The sequence below is a fragment of the Equus asinus genome, chromosome 11 (genome assembly GCF_041296235.1).
Source record: "Equus asinus isolate D_3611 breed Donkey chromosome 11, EquAss-T2T_v2, whole genome shotgun sequence".
Classification (NCBI taxonomy): domain Eukaryota; kingdom Metazoa; phylum Chordata; class Mammalia; order Perissodactyla; family Equidae; genus Equus; species Equus asinus.
This window is the reverse complement of record NC_091800.1, coordinates 26,067,986-26,090,429: the sequence shown is the minus strand read 5'-3', so window position 1 is coordinate 26,090,429 and position 22,444 is coordinate 26,067,986. Positions and strand designations below refer to the sequence as shown.

The following is a 22,444-nucleotide window of genomic DNA, read 5'->3' as shown; positions in this document are numbered from 1 at the left end:
CCATTTATTTGTATCTTATTTAATTTCTTTAGCAGTATTTTGTAGTTTTCAGTATACAAATTTTTCACCTCTTTGGTATTTATTCCTGAGTATTTTGCTCTTTCTGATGCTATTGTGAATAGAATTGTTTTCTTAATTTCCTTTTCAGATTGTTCAGTTAGTATATAGAAATGTAACTGATTTTTGTGTGCTGATTTTGTGTCTTGCATTTTTACTGAATTTGTTCATTAGTTTTAGCAGCATTTTAATGGAATCTTTAGGGTTTTCTACATATAATGTCTTGTCATTTGTGAACAGAGATAGTTTTACTTCTTTTCCAATGTGGATCCCTTTTATTTCTCTTTCTTGCCTAATTGCTCTGGCTGGGACTTCCATACATTGTCCAACACTGTGAATGGATGTGGTGAGGGCAAGCATCCTTGCCTCATTCCTCATCTTAGGAAAATATTTCAGTCTTTCACCACTGAGCATGGTGTTAGCTGCGGGGTTTTCATATGTCACCTTTAGTATGTTGAGGTAGTTTCCTTCTATTCCTAGTTTGTTGAGTGTTTTTGTCATGAAAGGGTACTGAATCTTGTCAGATGCTTTTTCTCATCAATTGAGATGATCATGTGGTCCTTTTAACTTTTAAAAATAATTTTATTGATGGAGCCGGCCCCATGGCCTAGTGGTTAAGTTTGGCACACTCCACTTCGGCATCCTGGGTTCAGTTCTTGGGTGCAAATATGCACCACTTATCTGCAGCCATACTGTGGTGGCGACCCGCATATAAAATAGAGGAAGATTGGCACAGATGTTAGCTCAGGGCGAATCTTTCTCAGCAAAAAGTAATAATAATAATAATAATTTTATTGAAGTATACGCAGAGAAATGCATACTTATCAGTGTACAGCTTAATGCATAGTGCATTGGTAATTACCACGTAACAGCCTCTCAGGTCAAGACATAGAACGGTACCAGCAGCCTATAAATTGCCTTCATGCCCCTCTCAGTCCCCATCTTTTCTTTGTCTTTAAAGGCAATCACTATCCCGACTTTTGACACCATAGATTGGTTTTATCAGTTTTTGAACTTTCTTTAAAGTTGTGCAGTGTGTATTCTCCATTTTTCACTCACATTGTATTTGTGAAATTTATCTGTGGTGTTCCCTGGATCCCTAGTTCATTAATTTTCATTGCTATATAGTCCATTGGATGGAATCAGATACAATTTACCGTTTACTGTGGAGGGACATTTAAATTGTTTACAGTTTGGGGCAATTAAAGAATAATGCTGCTGTATACCTTCTTGTACTTTTTTTTTGGTGTATATGTGCATGCATTTCTTTTTGGTATATACTAGCAGTCTAATAGCTGGATTGTAACTGGGTCATAGAATATTTATATGTTCAACTTTGTTAGATAAAATCCAACTGATTTCCAAAGTGATTTTATGAGTTTTCACTCCCATTTCTTATGGGTATGCCAGTTGCTCCAAAGCCTCACTAATAGTTGATATTGTCAGTCTGTTTTTTTTTTTTATCATCCTAGTGAGTACGTGGTGTTATTTCATTATGATTTTTGATTAGCTTTTTCCTAGTAATTAATGAATTTGACAGTCTTTCCGTATGTTTATTGGTCTCTTAAATTTCCACTTTTGTGAAGAACATCTTCAAGTCTTTTGGAATTTTTCTTTTTTAAAAAAATCAATTTGTAAGAGACCTATATATATGCTAAATATTCACTCTTTTTCAATTATTTATGGTGTGAATGTCTTCTGTCTGTGGCTTGCCTTTTCATTCTAAGATATTTCTTAATGGATAGTAGTTCTTTTTGTTTTGTGTTGTTTTTGTTTTTATTTTGAGGAAGATCAGCCCTGAGCTAACATTCATGCCCATCTTCCTCTACTTTATATGTGGGACGCCTACCACAGCATGGCTTTTTGCCAATGTCCACACCCGGGATCCGAACCAGCGAACCCTGGGCCGCCGAGAAGCGGAACGTGCGAACTTAACTGCTGCGCCACCCGGCCAGTCCCTGGATAGTAGTTCTTAATTTTAATTAAGTTCAATATATCATTCTTTTCCTTTATGATTTAAGAAATATAATTTATACCCTGTTTAAAAAATCTTTCTCTATCCAATGACTATGAAGATATTCTTCTGTCTTTATCTTTTAGAAGCTTTTTTGTTTTACCTTTTACGTTCAGATCTGCAATCTACCTGACATTAATTTTTCTAAATATTGTTTAATTTGACATTAATTTAAATTTCAGAGTGACAGAAAAGTTGCAAGAACAGTACAAAGATATTCAGCTTTTCTTCACCAGATTCCCTAAATGTTAATATTATAGTATTACTACATAGATAGTTATATATTGATGTATAGATTTAGATAGAAACAGTGATGTATTGAGACCATCTTGTACTTGTATACAAAAGTTAATTGTTAAAAATTCAGGAATTTCCAGGTTGATTTTTGAACTATAACAGCTTGAAATAGGCCGTGGGGGAGTACTTATTCCATAAGAATTAGCAAATGCAACAAATTACTCCTCCCCTTTTTTTTGCACATATCAAACATTACACTTTTTTAAAAAGAAACAAAATAGATGCATAACTTAAAACAAGTGGGTGTTTGTGGTCACAAGATAAAATGAGAATGTTAGAAAGTAGGAATAACAAAATTAGAAGAAATTGATTGAAAGAAGAAACTGACAATGTTCTCTATGTAGAAATCAAAAGAATTTTTAGATTTCTAAATGCAACGTTTTAGTTGCATGGCCAAAGTTTCCAATTCTCATGCTTAAATAAAACCTGCTACTTTGCATATACTGTGATGGATATGGCCAAACAAGAAAGCAGTTCATAAATGAAGCTTTTGATGTATTATAGCTTTGAAAAGAATCAATTAGAATACTGTAAGTGGAATGATAATATTAAAACATAGCATGTGGCTTCAGATCCAATGTATAATAGCACTGTTCTTGGAATTAACTGGAGGTTCAAAAGAAATTTGTATCTTTGCAAAGCTTCCAGTCCACCTCTTGAAAGCAAACTGTGGTTGTATCTTCAGCATTACTTTCTCAAACTTAAATAATAATGGTAGTTTACAGCTTTAGCTAAGCATATTATATAAAATATCACAAGTAGAATACAATGACAAATTATTCAATGGTGGTAATTTTTCTTAATTTACTAATTAAGAAAATAAGTTACTTATAAACTTTCTCTAATTAATCCTGAGTTAGCTTCCCTAAAATAGTTCTCCTTAAACTAAATTATGTGACATGCAAGAGGGAAAATAATACATTGACTCTTTCCTGTCATGTAATTCTTTGTATATTCCACAGAGTGAAATTATTTGATTTGATTTAAAGTACTTAGTGATTTTATTGGACTTTTAAAAATATAGCAGTACAGATTAAGCCATAAGTTAGATTTGTCTCTGTCTATATGTTAGGTTTAAATGGCATGCATTTTTATGAGTTAAGTAATATATAAAACATTCCATACTATGATCTTAAGTGTAAAAATCTTGAAATAGATACCTGTATTGAATATTTTTGAAAGTCTTATAGCGGTTTTTATATATCTAAATAGAGAATTGTTTTTAGGTTAAATCAACTTGTATGAGAGTTTCTGCAAAGATTTAAGATTTTAAAATAAACAAAATGAATTTAATGTCTTTTAAAAGTTAAACATCTTGACACTGCTGGATTGTAGAATGCTGCAAGCATCCAAAAATATCTGTTGCCTTTCAGTATAAGTTAGATAAAATTTATGGTGGAGCTCAGTTGTATTCGTCTTGAGTTGTGATTTGCTGACGTTTAGTTACTTGATGTTGTATATGGTAGACTAATATTGCTTATGTCAAGTCTTTTACTTTTTAGATAAGTGATTCTATGTCTACAGGCAAAGATTCTAAATGTTTGTACTTTTATCGCTGAAATGATTTGGTTTATTGTAAAGTAGGTGTCACTTAGAAAAGAATAAAAAGACAGAATGATAGAAGACCAGTATTGAAGCTCAAAACTTAAAGGTTCTCATTTCTACCAGTTTGCTCCATCTGAAGAATCAGTGAAAAATTATAATTCTTGTGTGGTTCCTAGAGACTCATAGGGTAATGAGGGGGGATTCGGTCTTCATAATCACCTTCTCTGCTCATAGAAAAAGTTAGTGGTAGAGTTGCCTCACTCAATCATTGCATTTTAGTGCCTCTCCCAGTGTTTAGCTAGAGTAGTGGTGGTTAAATAAATATTGTATAGAGATGGAAGGGGTAGAGAGACAAGCAGACATGGAATTTAAATAGAAGCTGCTGATATATTGGCTTTAATATATCTTAATTTACTGTCTACTTTGACAGATAGTTGGTTAAGTTATAAGACATAAATTTCCTTAAATGGTCTGTTGACAGAAAAAAAAGTAGTCAACAGAGTATTGTGAAATTTCCTTTGACGGGAATATCTCTTTGGGATAAAGAATGAGACAAATCTTGAATATATTATATTTTAATATATTTTTAGGAATGTCCACACAAATGGCTATTTATTTTTGTTTTTCAGAGTTGGAGGGTTATCCGATATATTAATGTCTTATTGATAATGGCAGAACATCCACCACTGCTGGATACAGCTCAGATTTTAAGTAGTGATATTTCTCTTCTCTCTGCCCCTATTGTAAGTGCAGATGGAACACAACAGGTAAGGAACCTGAAATGTTTATTTCCCTATGTCTGGTACACATGTATTTCTTTCAGAAGAATGCAAAATTTAAAACAGAATTAAACTTCACAATAGTGGGTTCCTGTTACTTCATGTTTTAAATTCTAGTTCAAAATGTTGTTTGGGTTTCATAGGACGATGAAGTAATGAGACTGTTTTTGAAGTCGCTTCTAAAATGTCTTGCTAATTAATGTTTAAATTTCTTGTGTGTATGTTTTGTTGCCACTGAAGATGTTTTTGTTTTACTTGAAACAGTGTACTAGTCCCTGATTGTTTTTTAAGTAAGTTTAACCTTGTTCTTTAATGTTGTTATAAATCATTACTTCAAATCATTATGAAGTCATACTTAATTATGTGATTAAATGACTGCCTACATTATATAATAATAAAACTTTATCTTCTTTTTCTTCCTACACTCTTCTCCTCACCAGACTTCCCCCTACCAAAGGTAAATACACAATTCTTGAGAAGCTGGTGTGTTTTTCTCCCAACCCAGAGCTTTATAAATATAGTTGTGTAGTTTCATTGACTCCTGACTCCTCCTGTAATCCTAAAGAGATGGAAATGATGGGCTTTCATAAGTACCTGTTATGTGCCATGCAATGTGCTTAATTCTTACAACTACCCTATATGGTGGAGATTTTAATACTGTAGGTGAGGAAACACAGACTAAGGACATAAATAATAATGAGGAGGAAAAGGAACATTTTGAGGGATGATTATGTAAAAAACATTGTGCTGAGAACTTCAGGATCTCATTTAATTCTTTGAACAATCCTGTGAGGTGAGTACACCTGTCCCTATATTGCAGATAAAGCAAAATGAGTTTCACAAACGCTCAAGATCATACAAAGCTTTTGCACCTAACCATTACTCATACTGCCTCCTTGGGAAAGTAAGAAAAAAAATAGTCATATTTTGTTACTTTACAAACGTAGTATCTATAGTGGACAGTTATGATTTGCCTACAAGATAAGGGGCTACTTTGCTAACTTTGCTATTGAAAAATCCAGAGCACTTGGCTTGGGTTCTGAATTTTTCTGGTTTGTGTAAACATGGCATGAAAAGTATATCCTGGTTTTAATTTTCACATGTGCTCAGATAGCTCTTAGCAGCAACTTCATTTCACTCACTTGCTTTTTGTGGTCAAATTTGTCTGTTAAGATTTTTTTCCCCTCAAAAAATAATGGACGTGGCAGATTTTCATTTACTTTGAGGCACTAGGTGTGTCTTCAGTTATCACTCTTGCCTCAGGCTGATCACTGGTTTCAGGTTGTTTATAGTCAATACATAAAAGAATCTATTAAGCAGTTAATTATGGTCCATTGATGTTCCTGTAGTGTGTAATCTGTTAAGCGGAAGACAACAGGCTGAAACAAGACCACGACGACCTCTCAAGTCTTACTTCTCTTCTTTCCCCCAAAAGGAGAGTCTGTTGGCAGAATTTTTCTTGAAATCTTAAGAGCACCATGCCTAGCATGTATCAGTAGTGCTGTAGATGGATATAGAGAAAGGAGCTGGGAATAGAAGAATTCACTAGAACAAGATTGGAAGGAGCAGGTCGGGTCAGGGGGTCTAGAGGACAGGTTTTTAAGTAGTGTTTGAAAAATAGGTTTCAGGAAGTGTAGTGAAGTCTTAAATTCTAACTAGCAGAGTGCTTTGTAGTTTGATAGGGAAAGAGATAAAGATGAGTGGAAAGAGCACAGGACTTGGTTGATAGAGGTAGATTTGCTTCAGGTGACCAAAGACAAGTTATTTAACTTCTGTATGTTTGATTCACTATAAAACAGAGGTTATAATAGCTTCTTAGGATAGCTGTAGCTATGAGGGTGAAGTGAACCTGAAGGAGCTCAGTAAAGTTTTGCTGAAACTGAATTGAAGCACTCAATAAATGTTTAAAAGACTGCAGGAACTATAGATCTGCCAGTCAGGACTTAAAGTAGAGATAGTTATAGTAAGCAGTGGATCAAAAACTAAGAGATAGTTATGAAGGATACATACTAAGGTATAAACGTAAAAGAATGGACCAATAGCTGTGGTAACATATAAGGAACTAACAAAAATAGGTAACACTTAGAGGTGGGAGGTTAATAAACTTGACAACAGACATTTGTCTTAACTTAGGAACTTGTTGGTATGCTAAGCATGGCCAAGTTAGAGCTTGCCTGTGGAGATGTCACACCGCTTGGTTGGTGCCTGGAGTAAAGAAGCAAACTAAGAGAGACTTCCTGATAGGGAAGTGTCATGTACATGCATGATATTAAAAATTCAGATAACAGTTTTTCCCTTGTGTTGACTTTCTTGGGAATACTGTACTGTTTCTTGGGAATATATTATGGAATGATTACTCTTCCACCTGTTGAGATCAAATTAATGTCTTCTATTTGGCTCTCCAGATTATCTCTCTTCATCAATATTTTCTGGTTTTATATAGAAGATGTCTTTGATAGTATGTCATATACAGTGGGTCTTTTGGGTTATGAATTATACTAGAGAGAATCCCTCCTGACATCATTGCTACTAGTGGTGCTTTTAGGGAGGCTGTAATAGATATTTATCATTCATTTTGACTGGCAGCATCTGAACAGTCTTTTCTGTTTGTAGAATCCTCATCCCCCCCCCCCATTTTTATTAATAAACTTTATTTTTAGAGCAGGTTTAGATTTAGGTTGTCTCATAGTACCTCTTCCACACAATTTCCTCTATTATTCACATCTTGTATTGGTATAATATATTTGTTACAATTAATGAGCCAATACTGATACATTATTATTAAATAAATTCCACAGTTTACATTAGGGTTCACTCTTTGTATCGTAAAGCTCTATGGGTTTTGACAAATATATAATGTCATATATCACCATTACAGCATCATAGAGAAAAGTTTCACTGCCCTGAAAATCCTCTGTGCTCCACTTATTTATCCCTCCCTTGGTCTTCCTCTCCACTCCCCAAACCCTTGGCAACCACTAATACTTTTACTTTCCCTATAATTTTATCTTTTCCAGAATGTCATATAGTTGGATTCATACAGTATGTAGCCTTTTTAGACCAATTTTTTTCACTTAGCAATATGGTCTAGACAGTTACTTTTTGTGTCATAATAGCTCATTTATTTTTAGTATTGAAGAATACTTCATTGTATGAATGTACATGTTTGTTTATCCATTCACCTGTCGAGCGACAGCTTGATTGTTTCCAGTTTTCAGCAATTATAAATAAAGCTGCTCTAAACATTCATGTGCAGGTTTTTGGATGGACATAAGTTTTCGGTTCAATTGGGTAAATACCTATGAGCATGGTTGATGGATCAAATGGTAAAACTATGTTTAACTTTGTTAGAAATTGCCAAACAGTTTTCCAAAGTGGCTGTACCATTTTGCATTCTCAAGCATGTGCTTGATTTGAGATTATATCCTTTCCTGAGAGAGAAGGTGAAGCATATATATGAGTGCTATGCTGCCCTGTTAGAACCTCCAAATCTGCTTTAGGGAATTTGAGCTTCAAGCACAAGTGGTATACTTCTAGCTCTATTCACTGTTGCCCCCATCAGAAGAAAATTTCAGATATTTTGGTTTCTTGTGTGGTTCAGCACTTTACTAATTTAACTTTATATTGTGTAATCTCTACTCATTTACCTTCCAAAAGGATTGAATGCATTTAAACTTATACTTAAGACCTTTTAAAACTCAGTCTCTACCCATCTAGCTTCATCAGAATCTTCTCCATTTCATTAATCTTTTTTAATTATTATTTTGTAACTGTCTCGCTTGTACCTGTGGGATATTAGTTTATGGAGGTGACTGAGTAATGACGTGGGAGAGGCTAATGCTATTGAAAGGAAATTTTTATTACTTATATTTCCTAAAAGAGAGACATGGCATGCCGCCTGGGCCACAGGGAAAGCATTAGGTTTTGATCAGGAGCAAGAGGAAAGACAGCCTAGGCCAAAGCCATTATTGGTGTTTCCGCAGGAAAGGCAAAGCAGGGTAGAATAAACAGTTTAGGATTGGCTAGCTTCAATAATTGTGGCAGACAAGAAATTACAAGTATTGGTGCAGATACAGAGAAAAAGGAAACTTTGTGCATTGTTGGTGAGAATGTAAATTGATGCAGTCACTATGGAAAACGGTATGGAGTTTCCTCAGAAAGTTAAAGAGCTACCATATGATCTAGCAATTCCACTTCTGGGTTTTTACCTGAAGGAAACAAAATCACTATCTTGAAAAATTATCTGCACCCCGTGTTCGTTGCAGCATTATTTATGAAAGCCAAGATACGGAAACAACCTAGGTGTCCATCAATGGATGAATGGATAAAGAAGTTGTGTATACACACACACACACACACATACAAGGAATATTATTCAGTCATAAGAAAGAAGGAAATCCTGCCATTTGCCACAGTGTGAATAGACCTTGAGGGCATTAGGCTAAATGAAATAAGTCAGACTGAGAAAGATAAATACCATACGATCTCACATATAGGTGGAATCTAAAAACAAATCCCAACTCATAAATACAGAGAACAGATTGATGGTTGCCAGAGGCGAATGGTGAGGGGTGAGGGGTGGGCTAAATGGGTAAAGATGGTCAAAGGTTACGGACTTCCAGTTATAAGATAAATAAGTCCTGAGGATATAATGTACAGCATGGTGACTATAGTTAACAGTACTGTTATTGTATATTTGAAAGTTGCTAAGAGAGTAGATCTTAAAAGTTCTCATCACACACACACACCAAAAATTGTAACTCTGTGGTGATGGATGTTAGCTCAACTTGTGGTAATCATTTTGCAGCGTATTCCTATATCAAATCACTATGTTGTACACTTAAAACTAATACAATGTTATATGTCAATTATATCTCAATAGTAAAAATCAAATAAATAATTCTGGCAGGCTTTGGGCTATATAGGTGATCTTTAGTTGGCTGGTAATTGGCACTAGGATGATTAGGGCAAGAAAAATATTGGCTTGTGTCTAAGACTCCAATAAGGAGTTGGTTGAAGCTGTAGACTCAGAATTGATTGGTTTGCATATGAGAGATGTGTTCCTGGCCAAGCCCTTTGCTATCTTTAAGAACTGGTTAGCCCTGGCAGGGGCAGTCTGTCCCTAGCCAGATCAGCCACAAATGCCAGAGTATCAAGAATACAGAAAATAAAAAGATAGAGTTTATATAATTGGCCCTGTGATGAATGGATGCCAAATAGACCAGTACAGAATCTAAGAAAACACGGAACGTGCCCTCAACTTACTCTTTTCAAAACCTGTTTTAAATTGTGAACTATAACATATATAGAGAAGTACATAAAATATAGTTTTGCCTATCCTTGATCTTTACCTAAATTAACCTTTATTGTAACTATTCTTTTGTGTCTTGCTGAGTTCAGTGTTGTTTTTAAGATTATTGTATGTAGCTGAAATTTGTTCTTTTTCGTTGCTGTATAGGATTTCATGTATGAATATACCAAATATACTCATTTATCTGTTCTATTCTTGATGGACATCTGTGTGGTTTCTAGTTTTGGATTATTATCAATGATGTTGTTTTCTCTTTTTGATTTGTCAAAACTCTTGTTATATGTTCTAGCTATAAACCTTTTGTCAGTCATCGGTGTGGTGAATATTTTCTCCTATCCTCACTTTTTTCCACTCTCTTTAGTGTCTTTTGATGACAGTTCTTAATTTTAATATAGTCAAATTTATCAGTTCTTTCCATCTAGAGTTAGTGTGTTGTTTCTTGTTCAAGAAATTCTTCCCTACACTAAGGCAATGAAAATATTTTTCTGCAATATCTTCTAAAAAGTATATATATTTTTTTTTATCCAAAGGCTGTTGGAGTTCAGCTTCTTTTTTTTTTTTATGCTTTTTCTCCCCAAATCCCCCCAGTACATAGTTGTATATTTTTTTAGTTGTGGGTCCTTCTAGTTGTGGCATATGGGATGCCACCTCAGCATGGCCTGATGAGCGGTGCTGTGTCCATGCCCAGGATTCAAACCGGTGAAACCCTGGACCGCTGAAGCAGCGTGTGCAAACTTAACCACTCGGCCACTGGGCCAGCCCCTAAAAAGTGTAGTTTTGCTTTGAGCATTTTATTGTAAAGTCTACTGGAGTTGATTTTTGTGAATTGTGTCAGGCATGGGTCCAGTTTGATTATTTTTCCATATGTATGCTGACATCTCAGCACCATTTATTGAGAAGACTATCATTTTCCTATTGCTCTATAGTGATACTTATGTCATAAATTGTGACCATATATTTGTAGAATTGTTTTTCAATTTTTAATTCTATTCTGTTGGTCTGTTTGATTATCCTGGTTGCCAAAAATACACCAAGACTTTAAATTAAGTCTTAGTAACTGATAGGGCAAACCATCCCACTTTGTTGTTCTTTGAGAGTGTCTTGATATATTTGCCTTTGCATTTACACGTAAATTTTAGAATTAGCTTATTAATACACACACACACCCTGCTGAGATTTTGATTCAGATTACTTTGAATCTATTGATCAATTTAGGAAAGAATTGACGTCTTCACAATGTTGAGTCTTTCAGTCCTTGAAGTTGATGTTGATATATCTATGCTATTATAGATTGTGTGTGTGAAATTTCATGTTCTGTTGTTGGTAAATAGAAATACAGTTTATTTTTATATATTGCTTTAATATCCTGCTGGATAATAATTATTATATTTTGATTAATTGTAATAATTTGTAGGTTCTTTTGAATTTTCTATGTATAAAATCATATCTGCAAATAATGGCAGTTTTTTCCTTCCTTTGTAATCCTTTACCTCTTTTTTTTTTTTTTTTCATTATTTGCTAAGACATCCAGTGTAATGCCGAATAGAAGTGGTAATGATAGGCATCCTCATTCTTGGTCTTAAAGAGAATGTTTTTAGCATTCTATCATTAAGCATGATGTTTATTATAGATTTTTATAGATATTCTTTTTTTTTTCCTTCTTCTTCTTCTCCCTAAAGCCCCTCAGTACGTAGTTGTATATTCTAGTTGTAGGTCCTTTTGGTTCTGCTATGTGAGACACCACCTCAGCATGGCTTGATGAGTGGTGCTAGGTCTGTGCCCAGGAGCCGAACCAGCAAAACCCTGGGCCTCTGAAGCAGAGCGTGTGAATTTAACAACTTGGGCATGGGGCCAGCCCCTATAGATATTCTTTATAAGCTTAAGAAGTTCCATTCTATTCCTTGTGTCCTTAGAATTTTTTGCCATAAATGGATGTTGAATATTTTTAGTTTTTTTCTTCATCTTTTAAGATGATCATGTTTCTCCTTTAAATTTTGATATAATAATTTGCATTGATTTTCTAATGTTTAACTGATGATGTATGCCTGTAGTAAATGTAATTTGGTTGTGATATGTTGTTCTTTCTGTATATTGCTGGATTTGGGTATGCTAATATTTTTTCTAGGACTTTATGTTTAGTCTATGTTCGTGAGTGAGATTAACCTATAATTTGAGTTTTTCCTAATATCCTGTCTGTGGTATCAAAGATATGCTAGTCTCATAAAATAAATTGGGGAGTATACCCTTTACTTTTTTCCTATTATCTGTGTAAATTTGTATAAACTTAAAATTATTTCAGTAGAACCTGTTCAGTGAAGCCTTCTGGTCTAGAGTTTTCTTTGACTTAAGTATAGAAGTAATGAAATAAATCAAACTTATACTATTAATACTTTTGTGTTATGTTTGGAAATGTGTTAATATTACTGAGATAATCTGTATATATTTGGTACTTAAACAGTGTTAAAATCTTTAAGAAAATTTGAGTTTTATTACATTTATAAGTTTACTAAGAACTGTTTTGCACTTAATGATTGTGATAAGGCATTTGAAGCATTTAAAAGAAAATAAATACTTTAATCTTATTAATGCAGATTAAAATGTTTAAGAGGAGCAAAGCTGGAGAAAGAAAATGTTGTAGTAATAGATGAAAACAAAAAACTTGAATTAAGGTCAAATTAATGATGTACAAATTGGGAAATATTAGGGAGGTAGAATTGACCAGAATTGGTGAACTGGCCATAGAACAAAACTGAGAGAGAGGATAAGAATTTTTCCAGGGCTTTTCTTTGAATATTTAGGTGGATGGCAAGGCCATGTTCACTAAGATAAATCTTATCAGTTAGGATAAGCAAGGTTATTTCACGGTAGCAAACAGTCTGTGAATCTCAGTAGTTTACCGAAAGATTTATTGCTCAAACTACATGTCCCTCACTGGTCATTAGTGGCTATGCTCCACCTAATTTTCACTTGAGATCCACCCTCTATGTAGAATGTTGCTGGTATCATGGCAGAGATCATGGTGAACTACATATTGGCCTCTATCCATGTTTCATTGACTAGTGCAAGTCTCATGGCCAAGCCTGCCATCAGTGGGGTGGGGAAGGATGATCTTACCCTAGGGAGAGGCAGAAAATAGTACAGCCTAATACAATAAGGAAAACAGAGAAGTAGCAGCATGTTTGGGGTTTGAGACAGTACAAGAGAACTTCAATTGAATTTGAGATGTTTTGGGGATATATGAGTAGAAATAATAAAAATAATAGCAGTTACCATTTGAGCTCTTGCTATGTGACAGATACTGATTCAGGTCCTTTACAGAAATCCTTATTTTGTTTAATCTTTGTAACAGTCCTAAGAAGTGCTTCAATATTCTGATTTTAGAGAAACTAAAAATTAGAAAGGTGTTAAGTTACTTGGTACTAGGGTAGGTATAATAGCTTCTGAAAGGCAGAAACTAGGATTCAAAGCCAGGTCCCTAAGACTCCTAATCATATATCATTGTCTTAATCCCTATAATAATAGGTAAATTAATGAATTAGAGTTCAAGAGGAAGATCTGATTTGAACCAGAGATATGGAAGTCATCAGAGTATTAAGGGTAGTGAAGCCATAGGAATGAATGAGTTGATTTGTACTGAGGGGATTTTGATTTGGTGTAGGGGGAAATGTTAGTTATTTCTGCTGGAGCACCTTGTGAGTTGGCCTATGATGCCAAAATGAAATTAGGTTTATACTGTACCTTGACTTGAACTTGTTGAAGCTTTTCAAAGCCCCTCGTGGGCATCTCCCAGCTTTTCCTTTCAAGGTTTTTGGTCAACTTCTTGGTTTCCCCAGTTGTTATCATCACCTCTGGCAACTGTGATCTTAAAACACCTGCCACTGATTGTTTTAGTCATACTTCCTAGGGTGAGAGCTGTTTGCTGTGAGAGAGCTCTGAGACAGGTCAAATGAAGGCAAGACCTGCGAGAGGGTGTTTCCAGGAAATTGCCAGACAAGTCAAATAATGGTAATTCTTTGGAGATGGGACTTTTGTGGAGCTCCAAATCCATTTTGTCCCCTTCAGTGACTGCTAGTCTGCTGGATTTCATTGCTACTGTGATTTTGAGGCTATTGGTTTTAAGGCTACCATGAAGCCAGAGAGCAAGAAGAGAATAGGGCAAATTTAAATGGCACAAAACTTGCTCTATGTACCAGGATTCAGCTGTTTTCCTTGAAGGAATTGTTGCAAGCCTTTGGTTAATTTCCAGTTCTGAAAAAATTGATTTTCACCATTTTTGCCTGTACCGTTATGCATAGCTTAACAGTGGGGATACGTTCTGAGAAATGCATTGTTAGGCAATTTTGTCATTGTTCGAACTTCCTAGATTGTACTTATACAAACCTAGATGGTGTGCCTACTACACATCTAGGCTATATGGTACTAATCTTTTGGGACCACCATCGTATATGCTCTGTGTCATTGACTGGAATGTCATTATACAGCACATAACTGTATTCTCATTGCTTTTATGGAGGAGTGGAGTTTTTATAAGCTCATACTCTACCATTCCTGGTGGCATCATCCAAAAATGGGGTTTTTAATTAAATAAAACGTGCAAAATGATCAGAGATCATTTCATTTTCTAGTGTCAGTTTAGATTTTTTTATTGACATCTATCTTACTTTGGAAAACAGTGTTTACATACCAACATGTATGAAATAATCTTTACATTATATAAATACATGACTGTGTAGAATAAAACTTGCTTCAAAGCCAGCCTGCTGCATGAATAATTGTAAAAAGAAGGCATGTTTTCATCTGACTCAAATCTTTACTTAAGAAACTCAGAATAAATAAACCATAGGTCACTAAATTTCTTTCCTTGCTTGGACTCTTGATTGAGAATTGTTTCGAAAGTATTCAGAGCCTTTTTGTCCAGAGGGCACTAGGGACGAGCCAAAACAGCAAAGCAAGTGAAAATAAAGGTGTTTCTCCCTTTCTACACCACCTAAAACAAATCCTAAAATGTTAGTTTCTGACATTAGCTTTTATCTGATGCTACTTTGGATTAAAATTTATCTTCTTGGAAGTCTTGTTTGGTTTAAATGGAAATAAGAAGGAAAATCTTCACTAATAACCAAACATCAGATATAAGAACTTTAAAAAGTGATCACATTTTTTAGTTTAAAAAGTTGTAAATATACATTAAAAATTCTGATAGCTTAAATACCAAACTGTAAACAGTAAATCTTAGGGGTGAGATTACTGAGACTCTAAAATAATAGCTCACACCTAACAGTAATTTTGTGCACCGGAATTCTAATCCAGACCCTCAATCATAAAAATTTCGTGGCCCAAATTAGTCTTCTAACTGCTCTATAGCTTTGCCTGGCAAACAAAATTGCTATTTTCTAAATTTTTCTTTCTTAGAGGCTTTTGGAAAGGCTATAATTGGAACATTAAGCCAGTCTCTTCTTTCCCATTAGTCTCTCCTGCATGTCTACACCGTGCCACTTTCTATGACATTTCATGAGAAAGTCAAATACTTTTTATAAATTCCAGTATTAACAATTAACTTTTCCTTAGAGATAGTATAAAAAGCCTTACACACTAGGTACAGATCTGAAAACCTGCTTATATTATCACATTTTTATAAGAACATATTATTGAAAGTTAACTATAATATTTAGGTATGCTACTCTGGAAAAAAAATCAGCTTCACATATTCAAGTGCTATCTATGTGCAAAATACTGCACTGATTCTTGTTCTAAGGTGTAAAATCAGACAGAAATTGGTTGTAAATTTTAAGGTAGTCTATTTAAAGAAAAAAAGCTTCCTATAGTATCAATAAAAAAGCAAACAGAGTTACGGAGAATGTTAACAAACTGGAAGTTATTTTTATATTTAACAAGAAACAATAAAATGTTGAATGACTGAGACCAATATCATTTCATTTATTCGCTTTTAAGGTATATATCTCTTCCCATTTCCAAGAAAATAAAAGTTGGCAAATTATTTTGTGTTTTACTGACAAATTATTTCATCTGAAAAATGTCTAGCAAAATATTTTCATGTAATTCGAGCTAATATGACAGTTATCAATTAAAATGTTGAATATTTTTAGTGTTTTAATGAATTGTATATATATATACATTTAAGCCTATTGTGAAAGACAGGGTCATCAAACTCTAAAGGGAATAACATCTTAAAGAAGAAACATAATGGTCATGGAATTTTCATGGATTCTGGTCTAAAAATAATTGACGTTCTATTAAATCAACTTGTAGATACTCTACAATTTGAATAATTCCTATGTTTCTAGTTAGGTGACTGTAGTTAGTCCACTCCTGTGACCTAGAATCCTGTATAAATTGTTGACTTTTAAGAAATATAGTTTGGCTGAAGTGAGGAAGAAATAAAGAATAACTTGTAAGCAGCATTGAGTAAATAGGGAAATACATTCAAGTGAAAATTATCTGGACAACTCTAAAATTTTTTTAGAGTGAATCTGATTATAAACTTCTATAATAAGAGATAGTAAGTGAAAAAAAAGGAATCCTCTTACAAAGGTGATTTTTCCCATGATCTTTTATATGTTCTTACATTAGCTTCATACAAATCAAGATTTTTTTGGTCAAAAATTGTACAGATGTTTGTGGAAATAGAAGTTGTATTCTCCTCTTTCAACCCTCATAACGTTTCCCTTTCAGTAATAAACCATGGTGATTATATATTCAAAGTACTGTTGTATATTTTCTTACCACCAGATAGAATGCTCAAGATTTAGATTCCTAAAATGCTGCATTTGTGTGATTTTTCAAAAAAGAACATTTTGAGGGCCGGTCCTGTGGCCAAGTGGTTTGTGTGCTCTGCTTTGGCCACCTGGGGTTTCTCCAGTTCGGATCCTGGGCACAGACATCGCACCACTCATCAGGCCATGCTGAGGCGGCATCCCACATGCCACAACTAGAAGGACCCACAACTAAAAATATACACCTGTATACCGGGGGGCTTTGGGGAAAAAAAGGAAAAATAAAATCTTTAAAAGAAAAAAACATTTTGAAAATAGGACACATATGCACACACATATACATACATGACAGAAAAGTATACAATAAATTATAAACAGGGACTGACCCCAAAAAGAAGAGTTGACATTTTACCATACACCCTTTTGTACTGTCTGAATATTTTTTAATCTTATAAATTTATTACTTTTTTAATTTAAAAAAAAGCTCTAACAATTGAAAAAAGGTAAAAAAAAAAAAACCCACGTACTTTCAAATGTCAGGAAAAAAAATTTTGGACAAATACTTACCTATCTGTTAATAGTGGTTCTTTTTCTTAGAAGAAAGAGGTTGGTTGGCAAGGAGTGGAAGGACAAATTTTGCTTTATCTGAACTGTTTAAATTTTAAGAATGTTTTTAAGACCAATATACATTGAAAAGTGCACAAATCATTTCTATACCGCCCCATAAAAAAATAAAGTGAACATAGCCCCTATCTCTACCCTCCAGTCAAGAAGTGGAGCTTTACCAGCATCCCCAAGATACTCCTCCCTTGTACCCCTTCCCAAGAAGTACTCCCTCTCTGAAGCAGTATCTCCTTTTTCCTCCCCAAACCTAAGATTACTTTTGCCGTTTTTGAATTTTATATAAACAGAATTATACAGTATGTATTATTTTGTCTCTGGTTTTTTTTTTGCTCAACAATTCTTGTATGAAATTCATCCATGTTACCACAGGTAGCATAGTATTTGCTGCCTAATATTCCATTATTTGACTATACCCTAATTGTTTCATTCTACTGCTGATGGAAACTTGCATTGTTTTCAGTTTTTGACTATCATAAATAATTCTTAAAGAACATTTCTTGTACATGGCTTTTGTTGTTCATGTGCATGCATTTCTTTTGGGTATATACCTAGAAGTGGAATGCAAGGGTCATGAAGAATATGAATGTTCAGATAGTAACTGCTGTTATTTTTATTTATGTCTACTTATGTATCCCAAAATATCTTAAATTCAGTTGAACTCCTCTCATACTCCCTCAAACACAAAACTTACTTCTTCTATCTTCCTTATTGTAGATGACTATTATTTTCCCCCAAATATCGCCTGCCTTTCTGTAGGCTAAGATTATCCCTCCTCCCCCCCACCACAAAACACCCCCCAATTGATGGTAAAAAAGATTTCCAAAGAGACTGTACCAGTTTACATTCCCACCAGCACTAGTTGGCAGTTGCTCTGCAGTCAGATCAATATTTGAAATTATCTTTTTCATTTTACCTATCATGGTGGATGTATTTACTGTTTGAATTTTAAAGGGAATATTTACATACCTCCTGTGTGAACAAAAATAAATTTTAAAAATGAACAAGAACATTTCCTAAGTTTGGGGATTTTGCTTTTTTGGTGAGGGATGTGGGGAGAGTCATCTTCTCTATAACAATGTTGAAAATAATTGGTTCTGATGAGTTCAAAATTAGCCACCTCACACTGTTGTTTTGTTGTTTAATAATCATTATTTTAAAGTAGTAGTTCATGTTTTCCCCATTTTCTCCCTTCCTCAAAATGTGATTAGAAAAAAATCTTTTATTGCCACCACTGATATTTTCTTTAGTATTTTAAGTTGTCTCCTAAATATCTTCCTTTTGCCTGTTCCACATGGATAGGTGGAATCATGAAATCATGGAATCATGATTGTGTGACAAATCATTAGATTTAAAATTGTTTAGATACGGTGGTTAGTTTTGAAATAGGGCTTTTTTAGGAACTGAAATACGGTTCATTTTCACAAACACTACTGGGTTAAGTTGTATAAGAAATATTAGATACAGGATACAATTTTTGCTCCTAAAGATTTACAATTAAGTGTTTGAGTATTACCCTCCTCCCCCCAGTAGATACGTGCAGTATTATAAACAGTATATGGGTAAGGGCCAAAAGTGATTTGGAAGGCTATTCTCATCACTATTGCCTTGGAAATACTTGATTATACTTGGAAAAATTGTTTTCTTTTTCCAGGATTTCAGCATGGCTCTAAATTATCCATTATGCCTTCATCTTGGGGAATGTCTGAATAAAATACCTATTATTTAACTAGTAAGCATCAATTCCAGTGTCTCATATGTGTCTGTAAACATATTACTAACCACTTAATAGTCTATATACCTATGTAATATTAAAACTGGCATTTTAAAGCTAAAAGAGCTGGTACTTAACTGGCACATTAGTTGAGTGCTTATTGTATAAAGAAAAGAATTTCATATTAGCTGCAGAGTTGGCCACAAAGAGTGTCTGTATACAAACAAAGTACCCTATCTTCTTGGAAGTGACTCATGGGACTAATTAAAAGTTTGGGGGAAGAAAGGAGATTGGAGCTGTGTTTCAAAGGAGAGAAATGCAAATTAAAACCTCAATGAGGGTGTAAATATTAAGAAGTCTGACAATATGGTAAGGCTGTGGAGCAATGGAATACCTCATGCACTGCTGGCACAACCGTTTTGGGAAATGATCTGGCAATATTTAATAAAGCTGAAAAAGTGCATACCTAAAATCTAACATATATACTTCTAGACATTTATCCTACAGAAAATCTTATACACGTATACAAGGGCACATGTGCAAGAATATTGCATATTTTTTTGTAATAATGAAAGAACTGGAAACAATGTAAATATCCAATAGTAGAGAAATGAGTAGAATTTAGAGGATTCATAAAATGAAATACTAGAATACTATACACCAGTATTCCATCATATGAATCTATACAGTGGATAAATCTCAAAAATACAACATTGAGTAAAACAGCAAATTAGAAAGGGATGTATAAGACATGATACCACTGATAAACAAAAAAACCTTACAAAACAATAGTATCTACTAACAGTGGATGTATACTAGCATGCATATTAAGAATATTAAAACAAGGATGAGAAAAGTATACTTCCAAGTTGAAAAAAAATCTGTAAATGTATATTTCTTTTTCAAAAGAGTATCAGAGGCAAATTTGGCAACATAATTCTGGTTAATTCTGGAAAGTAATGGATGCAGTACTCTCTGCTTTTCTCTGTTTGGAATGAAAGACATAAGCTTAGATATTGTGGATAGAGTTGTTGATAAAGAGTTTTGAATGCTATGTTCTAAATTTTGTATTTGAGGTAATAAGCAGTAGCTAATTGTTAAAGTTTCCAAAGTAGATTAATGAAATGATGAGAATTACCCTTGAGGAAAATTATTCTATTTAACTACATAATTAAGTGGAATGGAGTGGGGAGACACCAGAAAAAGGAATGATTGGCTTATCTATCCACCCTCCCCACCAGGCATAAAGTAATGATGATTTAGAGAATGCCAGTTGTGAAAGTGTGTATGAAAATGAGTATGATGAGATTACGGAATTTTCAAACTGAAAAAGAGTACAGAAAAAATAGTCCAGTTCACATTATTACACACGGAAAAACTAAATAAAGCTCACAGCTAACTAGCTTATCCAGGGTTACACACTGAGTTGCAGAGTTGTAACACTATAATCTAGGTCTTCTGATCCTCAGTCTAAGTCACTTTGGAGTAAGAAAGGAAATTGAGTTTAAATTCAAATTTGAAAACACTTGGTTCTAGGTAAATGGTGCTTCAGTTGATACTAATAAAGCAATTTAGAAATGGTAGCACTTGGTTAATGAATGCCTTTTCAGCAGTTTCCTTGTCTTCAGTAAGACTGTTCACAAGACAGTGACGAGTCCATATGAAGAAATAAAGAGCACCAGTAAAAATAACTACCTAGGTAAATTTAAAAGACTGTATAAATATATTTTGTTTTTAATTCTTTTCTTCTGATTCAAAAGACATTTTTCTAAAGCAGTAATTATGTACACTGTGTTGATTGGCTTATAATGTATTAAGATATAATTAGTATTATAATAGCACAAAGGAGGGGACAAGGAACTGAGTCATAGAGGCTCAAAGTTTTTATATACGATTAAAATTAGGTTGGCATTAATCTGAATTAGATTGTTATAAGTTAAAAGGTTAATTGTAATCCCCAGGGCATCAAATAAGAAAATAACTCAAGAAATATATAGTAAAAGAAACAATAAGAAAATTAAAATGTAACACTAGAAAATGTTTAGCACCCAGAAAAGGCAGTAATAGAGGAATTGAGGAACAAAAAAAGACATAATTACATAAAGAAAATAAATAGCAAAATGGCAGAAGTAAATTACACTTTGTCAGTATTTCCACTAAACGTAAATGAATTAAACATGACAATGAAAAGACAGAGATTGACAGAATGGATAAAAAACCCCTGATTGATGTGCTGGATCTACAAGGTATGCTTTTTAAATCAAAGACACAAGTAGGTTGAAGTTAAAAGAATGGAGAAAGATATGCCATGCAAACTATAACAAAAAATTGGTGAAATGACTATATTAGTATCAGACAAATAGACTTTAAGACAAAAAATGTTACTAGAGACAAGGACATTTTATAGTGATAAAAGGGTCAATATCCACCTAGAACAGAGGCACAAAATACCTGAAGTAAAAATTGATAGAATTGAAGAGAGAAATAAACAATTGAACAGTAATAGTTGGAGACTTCAGTACTCCACTTTCAGTAATGAATAGAACGAGGCAGAAGATCAACAAGGAAATAGAAGACTTGAACAACACTGTAAACCTACCATATCTAACAGACATCTATAGAACACTCCACACAACAGCAGAGCAGTCTTCTCAAGGGCACATGGATCATTGTTTATGATAGATTATATACTGGGCTGTAAAACAAATCTCATAAATTTTAAAAGATAAAAATAACACTAAGTATGTTCTCCAAACAAAATGGAATGGAATTAGAAATCAGTAACAAGGAAATTCGGGAAATTCACAGATATGTGGAAATTAAACTGTATATTCCTAAATGACCAATGGGCCAAAGAAGAAACAAGGGAAATTAGAAAATACTTGGAGTGAATGAAAACAAAAACCACAGCATACCAAAATTTATGGGATACAGCAAAAGCAGTGCTTAGATGGAGATTTTTAGCTTTGAAAGCCTATGTTAACAAAGAAGAAAGTTCTCAAATCAGTAACCGAACATTCCATCTTAAGAATCTAGAAAAATAAGAGCAAACTAAACCCAAAGCAAACAAAAGGAAAGATAGTAAAGGTTAGAGTGGGGATAAATGAAATAGAGAATAGAAAAATAGACAAAAATCAGCCAACCCAAAAGTTAATTCTTTGAGAAGATCACAAAATTGCCAACCCCTTAAACAGACTGAGCAAGAAGAAAAGAAGACTCAGTTTAGTAAAATCAAGAACAAAAGCAGAGACATTATTATAGATCATACAGAAATAGAAAGGATTATTAGGGAATACTTGAACAATTATACGCCACCAAGTAGATAACCTGGATGAACTGGACAAATATCTAGAAAGACACAAACTACCAAAACTG

At 33.9% G+C, this 22,444-nt stretch overlaps 1 protein-coding gene across 4 annotated transcripts in view; it reads left to right on the top strand.

The window, feature by feature from the left end:
- FNDC3A (fibronectin type III domain containing 3A) overlaps positions 1 to 22,444 on the top strand; it is a 200,469-nt gene that overhangs the window by 28,336 nt on the left and 149,689 nt on the right. For 3 of the 4 annotated variants that reach the window (XM_044777168.2, XM_044777167.2, XM_014838930.3), the window contains exon 2: positions 4,543 to 4,680. The exons of the other annotated variant lie outside the window; for it this stretch is intronic. In XM_044777168.2, the coding sequence (XP_044633103.1) occupies positions 4,582 to 4,680 (99 nt within the window). In that variant the 5' untranslated portion in view covers positions 4,543 to 4,581. The remainder of the gene's footprint in view (positions 1 to 4,542; positions 4,681 to 22,444) is intronic. 4 annotated transcript variants of the gene reach the window in all.